At 43.8% G+C, this 13,350-nt stretch overlaps 1 protein-coding gene across 1 annotated transcript in view; it reads left to right on the forward strand.

The window, feature by feature from the left end:
- psmd3 (proteasome 26S subunit, non-ATPase 3) overlaps positions 1-13,350 on the forward strand; it is a 29,370-nt gene that overhangs the window by 9,382 nt on the left and 6,638 nt on the right. The window contains exons 3-4 of the mRNA XM_079829076.1: positions 7,291-7,428; positions 7,663-7,799. Coding sequence (XP_079685202.1) covers positions 7,291-7,428; positions 7,663-7,799 — 275 coding nt within the window. The remainder of the gene's footprint in view (positions 1-7,290; positions 7,429-7,662; positions 7,800-13,350) is intronic.

Genomic DNA, 13,350 nt, shown 5'->3' on the forward strand with positions numbered 1-13,350 from the left:
TGTTCATACTTTGGCGGATATTTCGCGCCGCGTTAACCAATCAGGAGCTTGCTCTAGTAGTGACAACAATGAGGAGAAAATCTGTATATTGATATCTGGTTCAGACAATATGATTATCACTAGGATAACATTAAATGACATGAAACACAACACAGTCTCTTTTTGTTAAATGCAAGTTTATGTATGATCAATAATACAAAAGTATAAGTAATGTATAACAAGCTATACATGAAATAAAGCAAACAATGCAGTCAAACATTCAAAGTCAGTGCTAGTAGGCTAACGTTACAACTGTATCGTACAGTTATAGTCTAAAAATATAAAGTAATGAAACTTCTCTTTGCCCTCAGCCTAAACGATTTGCCAGGGAACAAATTATAGATCCATGAGAGCAAAGATCGGCCGTTACAAGACGAATTATAGCTCGAGACATCAGAGCCAGCGGCAGACGGCAGAAGGACTGGCCGAGGAAAGGTTGCCCTCGCCGGCTTTGACGAGCGCTGACCGCCGCTGTCTGCTGGAGCTCACATCTCCGCAAAACGGCAGATAAAATGTTCAAATGGGCACTCTTTATATAAATAAACCACAGATTTGAGCTTTAAACAACTACATTATCGACTGAAAAAGTCTTAACTACGTTTTGTCACACATTAACAGTAGATTTTAACAAAATAAAAGACGTGTAAACACAGCCCATGTCAGACATTTCTCAACGAGACGAGCTGCTGGCGGAAGCCCCGCCCATGATGCGAATTCACGTCTGTTGTGCAGTGAATGTCACACGCGATTCGCGCGCGAGTAAACTCAAAATGTACACGCGTCCACCTTCGCGCGAATCGTGTCCGGTGTGAACGCCACATGAGGCTTACTCGAGTTTTGACCGGATTATGAAAGATAGCGGTGTTTCCATGACAGACTATATAATCGATTTTGAACAGCGGTACTCACGGATGCGTAAATATAAAATGGAGCTTCCCGATGCAGTATTAGCATTCAAACTGCTGGACACTGCGTGCTTAGAAGTGAAAGACCGACAGTTCGCTTTGACAGCATGTACAGATTTGACTTTTGCATCAATGAAGTTAGCACTGAAGAGGATTTTCGGAGGAAATTCTGCTACTACTGTAACAGAACACAGAAGACAGAGGAGCAAACCATGGTCACAAAATATTCAGCAAAAGACGCCACTGCCTGGCACTAACCCTCTGGACAGGTATGGACGCAGATCAAAATGTCAAAGCACTTTCCACTGGGCCATGGACTGTCCACACAGAGGTGAGCAAGTCCAACTGATGGAAGATAGTAAAGCAGATGGTATAGAGTGCAATATTACTCTGTATACAAAAGAGTCACCCACTGAAGCAGAAATATTAATGACAGTGTTTTGGCTCAGCAATAATAGACACTGCATGCACACGGACTGTGTGTGGACAGGAATGGCTAAATAGCTACATCGCTGAACTAAACCAAAACGAGATCAAAAACCTGAGGAAGACAGAAACACAGAGTCATAGACCCTTTAAGTTTGGTGATGGAAAAGTGGTCTATTCCAGCAGAAAGTTGAAAATTCCTGCAAAGATTGGACAAACTAAGTGTCATATCGAAACTGAAGTTGTCCCAGCAAAGATTCCACTACTTTTGAGCAAGGCATCAATGAAAAGAGCAGGTACAGTTGTTCAGTCAACCTGTACAACTTGACTTCACAAGCTCTGGTCATTACTGTGTAAACATTATGGACAAGGAAATGAAAAACATTCAAACTGATGATGACTGTGTCTTGGCAGCTGCTGATGTCACTCCAACGGAACAAAACAATGAGGATGCACAAAGTCAGTGTGATGAGGAGGTACTGGCAGTCTCAGAAAAAACTAGCTCAGCAGAAAAACACAATCCTGATGAAGCTTCACAGACAATTTGGTCATGCTTCTGCTGACAGACTGCAGAAACTTCTTACTAGCTCAGGCAATAAAGATGCAGAATGTAGTGTCATTCTGGAAAAAATTGTGAGTGAATGTGAAACATGTCAAAGATACCGTAAGACCAAACCAAAGCCTGCTGTTGGCCTACCACTGGCATCTCAGTACAATGAAACAGTTTCAGACGATCTACATGAACTTGAGTCAGGTGTGTGGTATCTCCACATTATTGACCAGTTCACAAGGTCCAGTGCAGGTCATACTGACCACGAAGAAATCTTCTGAAATAGTGAAACACTGTCCATGTCTGGATAAGTGTACATGGTCCACCTCAGAAACTGTTTAGTGACAATGGGGGAGAATTTAAAGGGTTAGTTGACCCAAAACTGTAAATTGTGTCATTAATGACTGAGCCTCATGTGGTTGGACACCCGTCAGACCTCCGTTCATCTTCAGACACAAATGAAGATATTTTAGTGTAAAGCTGATGCTGAGAAAGGCTTCAGATAGGCCTCCATTGGCATTCAGTACATTTACACTCACAAGACCCATAAAAGGCACTAAAAACTAAAGTTACAAAGTCCATCTCACCACAGTGACTCTACAATAATTTTACGATGCGACGACAATAGTTTTTGTGCGCAAAAAAAATCAAAATAACACCTTTTATCCAGCTTGTTCTTGTCTTCCGTGTGTGCCTCCACGACGCATGCGTGAGAATATGACGCAGATCCAGCGTTCGGGAATCCATGAAATGCCACTTTAACCCCATTTTGAGACTGACGCCGAGACCTAAAGCACGATCAGTGTAGAATTCAACAGCTGAGATACGCGCGTCTTCCTCTGCTCGTAAACAAATCTCTTCTGGGTCATGTGTCCGAACGCCGGATCTGCTCATATTGTCACGCATGCGTCGTGGAGGCACACACGGAAGACAAGAACAAGCTGGATAAAGGTGTTATTTAGATTTTTTTTTGCGCACAAAAACTATTGTCGTCGCATCGTAAAATTATTGTAGAGTCGCTGTGGTGAGATGGACTTTGTAACGACGTTTTAAGGCGAGACACTACAGGTGAATAGGGAATTTTTTTTAATTACAAGATATCACTGTGAAACTTCTCCAGTTTATTACTGGCATAAACATAAGAACAAAATGTATTACAAGTTTTGTGTAAATTAATGTTTTAATATGCAAATGAGGCCTTATATACTTAAATATACGCTCATTTGCATACTTTTCCAAAAACAAAATCTGGAAATTGGAAAGGACCATGTTTAAAATTCTTGGTTCTATTTGTTGACATGTTAGTGGAGAGGGCTTTTACAGAGGGGATTCTGGATATCTTATTTTGTGCTTAAGTAAATTAGAGAATACTGACAATAGTCTTAATAAATCAATTTCCGCCATGTTTTTTGGAGTTAAAGGACCTATAACTCAGGATAGGAATGATATATCAACAAATCCCTCTGTAAAAGCCTTCAGAATATAGTTCAGTATAAGACTGCAAAAGTTGGTGCTTGTAGGTGCTACTGAAGTGGATATATCTGACTCTGAGTGTGAGAAACTCATTCTGAGAAAACGGCCTTTAAAGTTTTATACTGTATAACTGCATACATTTCTATAAAACCCCCAACCTACAAACAAAATATATATTCAGTTAATTAATATCAGTAGTGTATAATATTTAAAACACGTTGAAATTGATAAATGAATGGCAATTATGAATGGCAATAGCTATTAGAGAACTACCTTAACAAACACCAGTCACAAAAACTGCAGATGAACTGTCCCTGTTTGTTGTATTGGTCCATCTATAACTATTTAAATCTAATTCTGACTGGGTTTCGTTGTCTAATCTGTTGTTGTTGACTTTCTTTTTACTAGCTCTTGCTACTTGGTCTTTTCTGTGAGCGTTTATGAGCCGATTTCAGCGTTGTCTGCACTTTCTCTGAGGTGGAGCAATCGGCAGCGCGTGATAAATTCACATTGACCAATCAGATGTGGTTTTCGGCTGCAAACTTTCGTGGTTGGTCAGTTCTACAAAGGAAATTGCCATATTTGGATTAGACAGCGCTGTGTGTGAGACTGAGAGCTTTATAATGATACCAAGCATGACACGTTTCTGTGAATGGAGAAGGCACGAGAGATCACGCTAGAATAACTTTTGATGATTTCGGGTAGAAATCTAAAGGCGCACAGTGACAAAATATAATGAAATAACCACCTTAATGTGTAATGTTGACATTTTTTTTATTTTGACATGAAAGCTTACATGTTAAGGGAGCAAACTGGCCCAAAATCTCAAAATTGACCACTGCATGAAAAAACGATGTTTTCACCTGCCGTGTCTCGCCTTAAGTGCCTTTTATGGGTCTTGTGAGTGTAAATGTACTGAATGCCAATGGAGGCCTATCTGAAGCCTTTCTCAGCATCAGCTTTACACTAAAATATCTTCATTTGTGTCTGAAGATGAACGGAGGACTGACGGGTGTCCAACCACATGAGGCTCAGTCATTCATGACACAATTTTCATTTTTGGGTCAACTAACCCTTTAACAATGATGAGGTTCGAGACATGGCAGAAAACTTCAGCATAGAAATAAAGACGACAGCAGCATATAGCCCATGGAGCAATGGACTTACAGAGCGACACAACCAAACACTTACAGAGATCATGATGAAGCTGAAGACAAGTAACAGCTGTGACTGGAACACTGCATTGGACTGGGCTCTTATGGCAAAGAACACCATGCAAAATGTCCATGGCTACAGTCCTCATCAGTTGGTGTTTGGACAGAATCCCAATCTGCCCTCTGTATTAACTGACAAGCCCCCAGCTTTAGAGGGCACCACAAAAAGTGAGTGGGTGGCAAAACACATCTCTGCTTTACATCCTGAGGCTATTTGTAAAGGAACATTATGGAAACTCAAAAAGTGTGTATATGGTCTGGCAGATGACATAGTGAAGACATAGTGCTGAAAGCAGGAGGAAAAGTGTCCAAAGTTGATCCAGCTGTTTTTTATTGGCTAGATCAGGACTGCAATGTAAATGGTGTGCTTGCCTGTCATGGATGACTTCATATGGGGCAGCACACAAAGTTTCTCCACAACTGTAATACCACATCTCAGATCCGTTTTCCAAGTTGGACGTGAGGAACACGATCACTTCTGTTATGTGGGAATAGATTTTGTGACTGTTGACAGAAAAGTACAAATACACCAGGAAAACTACATTTAACACATGCAGCCCATACATATGGATCATTCACGAGCTGTGGAACAAGACTCATCTCTCTGCGAGGAGGAAAAGGATCAGCTCAGGTCTAAAATAGGCCAAATTCTTTGGGTGGCAAGACCGAGCAGGCCAGATGTCATATTTGACGCTAGCAATTTGGCATCAGATATAAAAAATACAACTGTGCAGACAATCCATGAAGCAAACAGGATAGTGTGCAAACTCAAGTCCAAGAAGGTAATTCTAAACTTCCAACAGTTGGGCAGAGACCGTGCTCTTAAGCTCATTGTGTTCAGCGATGCCTCATTTGGAAATCTTTCAGATGGAGGTACCCAAGGAGGGCACCTGATTCTTCTAATGGGAGAAAATGGAAAATTCTCACCCCTTTCCTGGCAATCAAAGAGAGTCAAGAGGATTGTGCAGAGCACTCTTGCTGGTGAGACATTGGCAATGTCTGATGGAATTGACAATACTATTTTTCTGTCCACACTGTTCTCAGAACTAACAACTGGTGATGCTGAACATACTCCACCAATAATCTGTGTCACAGACAATCATTCACTGGCTGATGCACTAAAATCCACAGTTTCTTAGAAAAGACTCCGTCAGTTTCTGAGAAAAGACTCCGCCTGGAGATAAGTAGTATCAAAGAACTTGTCCAAACACAGAGAGTTGAGCGAGTACTGTGGTACAATACAAAAGAACAACTTGCAGACTGCCTTACCAAAAAGGGGGCATCAGCTTGTCAGTTACTTAAGGCACTGGGTGAAGGACTATGGAAACTTTATTAAAACAAAGTCTTTGAGTTGTACTCCAGAGCGTGTTGAAATGTGCTAGGTCGTATCCTTGTTCAAGGATGTGGTTGTACAGTGTTTTTTTTTGTTTTTTTGTTTTTTTAAGAGAGCGGGTGTTTGTTAAGTTTAAGACATAAAAAATGTGTTCATGCACATGTATATCTCTGTGCTGAATTTAGTTTAAGATTGCACATGACCGATTACCTAAAGGAAAAGGGAACTCTTATTATGAAGTGCGGTTGTTGTTGTTGTTGTTGTTCCCCGAGCAGGAATGCACAATAAACGGGTGATCGGTGAACCACTGAAGTGTGTCTTCTTTAAGTATAACATAGTAACCGGAGAAGGCCACATTTCTGCTGTGAGGGCGGCCGATGGTCAGCGAGTCGTTCAGGCGAATGCAAAACATCGCCCATGACGAGCCGTCTTTACACAGATCACACACAGTCAAATAATGCAGAATTACAATCTAAAATATTAGATATAATCATATTTTAAATAAATGTATCATTTATCATTTTGACTCATCCCTGTTCTTAAAAAGGGTTTAAATGCAGTAATGTGATTATATTTTTGAGTCAATATAGATTATAAACCCTAACTTATCTTTAGTGTTTTTGCTACAGTGAGGTGTGAGCAAGGAGATGCCGATGTTGTCCATTTTTTTTTAATTTCAAGCACATGCACGAGCTGAATATTCTCCAGCCGTTGTGGCTTAAGCCTGAAGGCAGTTTTAGACAGGAGTTAAAGTGGATCATTTAACAAACAAGATCTGACACACCCAAAGTGAACCGCTCTACAGAACCATCCTGCTCTCCTTAAAGCAGACTCTGGAAGAGTTCCTGGTCTTTCCTTAGATTATGACCTCTCTCAGTGGCAGAGGGCTGACAATAATAATAATAATAATAATAAACAGCTGTCTCTGATTCCCCCTTGTGTGAAACCTTCACTGCATGAACACTAACTATTGTGACTCCCCCTGAAACTGCCTCATCGTCACGGCATCCTCAATAAACCCGTCTCCGGCGTGATGACTCCGATCCTTCGAATATTACAATTTAATAATTATTAAATCGATATGTCATAAAATGATGCTGCATTATTTTCCTGTTTAACACTGTTAAGCTGCTCTGAGACAATCTGCATTGTTAAATCACTATATAAATAAAGTTGACTTGACTATTGTAAGGAACCGAATTTGGCCACTTCATCCCATTTCTCAGATAATGTCCGTCGGTTTAACTTTAAGGAGTGGGAAATGCTTACCGTTGAACCCTGAGGTTTATCTGACAGAAGGTGTGTGTGTGTGTGTGTGTGTGTGTGTGTGTGTGTGTGTGTGTGTCTCAGCCGGTGGAGAGTGAAGGGGACGTGCCGTTCCGGCCTCGCACAGGAAAAGCTGCCGCCACGCCGCTCATCCCAGAGGTGGAGGCCTATCTCCAGCTGCTGATGGTCGTCTACCTCACCAACAACCAGCACTACACACAGGTGACATCACTTCCTGTAGAGCACATCTGCTGGGAACGGGGAGGAAGTCACATGTGTTTAACTCAGGAATGTCAGCGTTAAAAGCATAAAAATGAATCATTAGATTTCCCAGCACATTCGTTTTCACACTAATCGAAGAGTTACTCAACAGATCCTCCAAATGATCTAACCCAAAGTACTGTGTTCATCTTTACCCACTGTCCCACTTTACCCACTGTCCCACTTTACCCACAGGCCCAGAAAGTGTCGGATGACCTGCTGCAGAAGATCGGCTCTCAGAACCGGCGGGCGCTGGATTTAGTGGCCGCCAAGTGTTATTACTACCATTCACGTGTGTACGAGTTCCTGAAGCAGCTGGACGTGGTGCGCAGGTGAGCCGCTCTCCCACAGTCACACGGCTTCAGCTCGAGAAGATGGCGTCTCATGTGTGTGTTCTCTCAGTTTGAGAAGATGGCGTCTCATGTGTGTGTTCTCTCAGTTTGAGAAGATGGCGTCTCATGTGTGTGTTCTCTCAGTTTGAGAAGATGGCGTCTCATGTGTGTGTTCTCTCAGCTTGAGAAGATGGCGTCTCATGTGTGTGTTCTCTCAGTTTGAGAAGATGGCGTCTCATGTGTGTGTTCTCTCAGTTTGAGAAGATGGCGTCTCGTGTGTGTGTTCTCTCAGTTTGAGAAGATGGCGTCTCATGTGTGTGTTCTCTCAGTTTGAGAAGATGGCGTCTCATGTGTGTGTTCTCTCAGCTTGAGAAGATGGCGTCTCATGTGTGTGTTCTCTCAGTTTGAGAAGATGGCGTCTCATGTGTGTGTTCTCTCAGTTTGAGAAGATGGCGTCTCGTGTGTGTGTTCTCTCAGTTTGAGAAGATGGCGTCTCGTGTGTGTTGTTCTCTCAGCTTGAGAAGATGGCGTCTCATGTGTGTGTTCTCTCAGCTTGAGAAGATGGCGTCTCATGTGTGTGTTCTCTCAGTTTGAGAAGATGGCGTCTCATGTGTGTGTTCTCTCAGTTTGAGAAGATGGCGTCTCGTGTGTGTGTTCTCTCAGTTTGAGAAGATGGCGTCTCGTGTGTGTTGTTCTCTCAGTTTGAGAAGATGGCGTCTCGTGTGTGTTGTTCTCTCAGTTTGAGAAGATGGCGTCTCGTGTGTGTGTTCTCTCAGTTTGAGAAGATGGCGTCTCGTGTGTGTGTTCTCTCAGTTTGAGAAGATGGCGTCTCATGTGTGTGTTCTCTCAGTTTGAGAAGATGGCGTCTCATGTGTGTGTTCTCTCAGTTTGAGAAGATGGCGTCTCGTGTGTGTGTTCTCTCAGTTTGAGAAGATGGCGTCTCGTGTGTGTTGTTCTCTCAGCTTGAGAAGATGGCGTCTCATGTGTGTGTTCTCTCAGTTTGAGAAGATGGCGTCTCGTGTGTGTGTTCTCTCAGCTTGAGAAGATGGCGTCTCATGTGTGTGTTCTCTCAGTTTGAGAAGATGGCGTCTCATGTGTGTGTTCTCTCAGTTTGAGAAGATGGCGTCTCATGTGTGTTGTTCTCTCAGCTTGAGAAGATGGCGTCTCATGTGTGTGTTCTCTCAGTTTGAGAAGATGGCGTCTCGTGTGTGTTGTTCTCTCAGCTTGAGAAGATGGCGTCTCGTGTGTGTTGTTCTCTCAGTTTGAGAAGATGGCGTCTCATGTGTGTTGTTCTCTCAGTTTGAGAAGATGGCGTCTCATGTGTGTTGTTCTCTCAGTTTGAGAAGATGGCGTCTCGTGTGTGTTGTTCTCTCAGTTTGAGAAGATGGCGTCTCATGTGTGTGTTCTCTCAGCTTGAGAAGATGGCGTCTCATGTGTGTTGTTCTCTCAGCTTGAGAAGATGGCGTCTCATGTGTGTGTTCTCTCAGTTTGAGAAGATGGCGTCTCATGTGTGTGTTCTCTCAGCTTGAGAAGATGGCGTCTCATGTGTGTTGTTCTCTCAGCTTGAGAAGATGGCGTCTCATGTGTGTGTTCTCTCAGTTTGAGAAGATGGCGTCTCGTGTGGGTGTTCTCTCAGTTTGAGAAGATGGCGTCTCGTGTGTGTTGTTCTCTCAGTTTGAGAAGATGGCGTCTCGTGTGTGTTGTTCTCTCAGTTTGAGAAGATGGCGTCTCATGTGTGTTGTTCTCTCAGCTTGAGAAGATGGCGTCTCATGTGTGTTGTTCTCTCAGCTTGAGAAGATGGCGTCTCGTGTGTGTTGTTCTCTCAGCTTGAGAAGATGGCGTCTCGTGTGTTGTTCTCTCAGTTTGAGAAGATGGCGTCTCGTGTGTGTGTTCTCTCAGTTTGAGAAGATGGCGTCTCATGTGTGTTGTTCTCTCAGCTTGAGAAGATGGCGTCTCATGTGTGTGTTTTTATCTCAGCTTGAGAAGATGGCGTCTCGTGTGTTGTTCTCTCAGTTTGAGAAGATGGCGTCTCATGTGTGTTGTTCTCTCAGCTTGAGAAGATGGCGTCTCGTGTGTTGTTCTCTCAGTTTGAGAAGATGGCGTCTCATGTGTGTGTTCTCTCAGCTTGAGAAGATGGCGTCTCGTGTGTGTGTTCTCTCAGTTTGAGAAGATGGCGTCTCATGTGTGTGTTCTCTCAGTTTGAGAAGATGGCGTCTCATGTGTGTTGTTCTCTCAGCTTGAGAAGATGGCGTCTCATGTGTGTGTTTTTATCTCAGCTTGAGAAGATGGCGTCTCGTGTGTTGTTCTCTCAGCTTGAGAAGATGGCGTCTCGTGTGTTGTTCTCTCAGTTTGAGAAGATGGCGTCTCGTGTGTTGTTCTCTCAGTTTGAGAAGATGGCGTCTCATGTGTGTGTTCTCTCAGTTTGAGAAGATGGCGTCTCATGTGTGTTTTTATCTCAGCTTGAGAAGATGGCGTCTCGTGTGTGTTGTTCTCTCAGTTTGAGAAGATGGCGTCTCGTGTGTGTTGTTCTCTCAGCTTGAGAAGATGGCGTCTCGTGTGTGTTGTTCTCTCAGTTTGAGAAGATGGCGTCTCATGTGTGTTGTTCTCTCAGTTTGAGAAGATGGCGTCTCATGTGTGTGTTCTCTCAGTTTGAGAAGATGGCGTCTCATGTGTGTTTTTATCTCAGCTTGAGAAGATGGCGTCTCGTGTGTTGTTCTCTCAGTTTGAGAAGATGGCGTCTCGTGTGTGTGTTCTCTCAGTTTGAGAAGATGGCGTCTCGTGTGTGTTGTTCTCTCAGCTTGAGAAGATGGCGTCTCATGTGTGTTGTTCTCTCAGTTTGAGAAGATGGCGTCTCGTGTGTGTGTTCTCTCAGTTTGAGAAGATGGCGTCTCGTGTGTTGTTCTCTCAGTTTGAGAAGATGGCGTCTCGTGTGTGTTGTTCTCTCAGCTTGAGAAGATGGCGTCTCGTGTGTGTGTTCTCTCAGTTTGAGAAGATGGCGTCTCGTGTGTGTTGTTCTCTCAGCTTGAGAAGATGGCGTCTCATGTGTGTTGTTCTCTCAGTTTGAGAAGATGGCGTCTCGTGTGTGTTGTTCTCTCAGCTTGAGAAGATGGCGTCTCATGTGTGTTGTTCTCTCAGCTTGAGAAGATGGCGTCTCGTGTGTTGTTCTCTCAGTTTGAGAAGATGGCGTCTCGTGTGTGTGTTCTCTCAGTTTGAGAAGATGGCGTCTCATGTGTGTTGTTCTCTCAGCTTGAGAAGATGGCGTCTCATGTGTGTGTTTTTATCTCAGCTTGAGAAGATGGCGTCTCGTGTGTTGTTCTCTCAGTTTGAGAAGATGGCGTCTCATGTGTGTTGTTCTCTCAGCTTGAGAAGATGGCGTCTCGTGTGTTGTTCTCTCAGTTTGAGAAGATGGCGTCTCATGTGTGTGTTCTCTCAGTTTGAGAAGATGGCGTCTCATGTGTGTGTTCTCTCAGTTTGAGAAGATGGCGTCTCATGTGTGTTGTTCTCTCAGCTTGAGAAGATGGCGTCTCATGTGTGTGTTTTTATCTCAGCTTGAGAAGATGGCGTCTCGTGTGTTGTTCTCTCAGCTTGAGAAGATGGCGTCTCGTGTGTTGTTCTCTCAGTTTGAGAAGATGGCGTCTCGTGTGTTGTTCTCTCAGTTTGAGAAGATGGCGTCTCATGTGTGTGTTCTCTCAGTTTGAGAAGATGGCGTCTCATGTGTGTTTTTATCTCAGCTTGAGAAGATGGCGTCTCGTGTGTGTTGTTCTCTCAGTTTGAGAAGATGGCGTCTCGTGTGTGTTGTTCTCTCAGTTTGAGAAGATGGCGTCTCGTGTGTGTTGTTCTCTCAGTTTGAGAAGATGGCGTCTCATGTGTTGTTCTCTCAGTTTGAGAAGATGGCGTCTCATGTGTGTGTTCTCTCAGTTTGAGAAGATGGCGTCTCATGTGTGTTTTTATCTCAGCTTGAGAAGATGGCGTCTCGTGTGTTGTTCTCTCAGTTTGAGAAGATGGCGTCTCATGTGTGTTGTTCTCTCAGCTTGAGAAGATGGCGTCTCGTGTGTTGTTCTCTCAGTTTGAGAAGATGGCGTCTCGTGTGTGTGTTCTCTCAGTTTGAGAAGATGGCGTCTCATGTGTGTTGTTCTCTCAGCTTGAGAAGATGGCGTCTCATGTGTGTGTTTTTATCTCAGCTTGAGAAGATGGCGTCTCATGTGTGTGTTTTTATCTCAGCTTGAGAAGATGGCGTCTCGTGTGTTGTTCTCTCAGTTTGAGAAGATGGCGTCTCATGTGTGTTGTTCTCTCAGCTTGAGAAGATGGCGTCTCGTGTGTTGTTCTCTCAGCTTGAGAAGATGGCGTCTCGTGTGTTGTTCTCTCAGTTTGAGAAGATGGCGTCTCATGTGTGTTGTTCTCTCAGTTTGAGAAGATGGCGTCTCGTGTTTGTTGTTCTCTCAGCTTGAGAAGATGGCGTCTCGTGTGTGTGTTCTCTCAGTTTGAGAAGATGGCGTCTCATGTGTGTTGTTCTCTCAGTTTGAGAAGATGGCGTCTCGTGTGTGTTGTTCTCTCAGTTTGAGAAGATGGCGTCTCGTGTTTGTTGTTCTCTCAGCTTGAGAAGATGGCGTCTCGTGTGTGTGTTCTCTCAGTTTGAGAAGATGGCGTCTCATGTGTGTGTTCTCTCAGTTTGAGAAGATGGCGTCTCATGTGTGTTGTTCTCTCAGCTTGAGAAGATGGCGTCTCATGTGTGTTGTTCTCTCAGCTTGAGAAGATGGCGTCTCATGTGTGTTGTTCTCTCAGTTTGAGAAGATGGCGTCTCATGTGTGTTGTTCTCTCAGCTTGAGAAGATGGCGTCTCGTGTGTGTGTTCTCTCAGTTTGAGAAGATGGCGTCTCATGTGTGTGTTCTCTCAGTTTGAGAAGATGGCGTCTCATGTGTGTGTTTTTATCTCAGCTTGAGAAGATGGCGTCTCATGTGTGTTGTTCTCTCAGCTTGAGAAGATGGCGTCTCGTGTGTGTGTTCTCTCAGTTTGAGAAGATGGCGTCTCATGTGTGTGTTTTTATCTCAGCTTGAGAAGATGGCGTCTCGTGTGTGTGTTCTCTCAGTTTGAGAAGATGGCGTCTCGTGTGTGTGTTCTCTCAGTTTGAGAAGATGGCGTCTCATGTGTGTTGTTCTCTCAGCTTGAGAAGATGGCGTCTCGTGTGTGTGTTCTCTCAGTTTGAGAAGATGGCGTCTCATGTGTGTTGTTCTCTCAGCTTGAGAAGATGGCGTCTCGTGTGTGTGTTCTCTCAGCTTGAGAAGATGGCGTCTCGTGTGTGTGTTCTCTCAGCTTGAGAAGATGGCGTCTCGTGTGTGTGTTCTCTCAGTTTGAGAAGATGGCGTCTCATGTGTGTTGTTCTCTCAGCTTGAGAAGATGGCGTCTCGTGTGTGTGTTCTCTCAGTTTGAGAAGATGGCGTCTCATGTGTGTGTTTTTATCTCAGCTTGAGAAGATGGCGTCTCGTGTGTGTGTTCTCTCAGTTTGAGAAGATGGCGTCTCATGTGTGTTGTTCTCTCAGCTTGAGAAGATGGC

The sequence above is a fragment of the Gobio gobio genome, assembly GCF_949357685.1.
Source record: "Gobio gobio genome assembly, chromosome: 11".
Taxonomy (NCBI): domain Eukaryota; kingdom Metazoa; phylum Chordata; class Actinopteri; order Cypriniformes; family Gobionidae; genus Gobio; species Gobio gobio.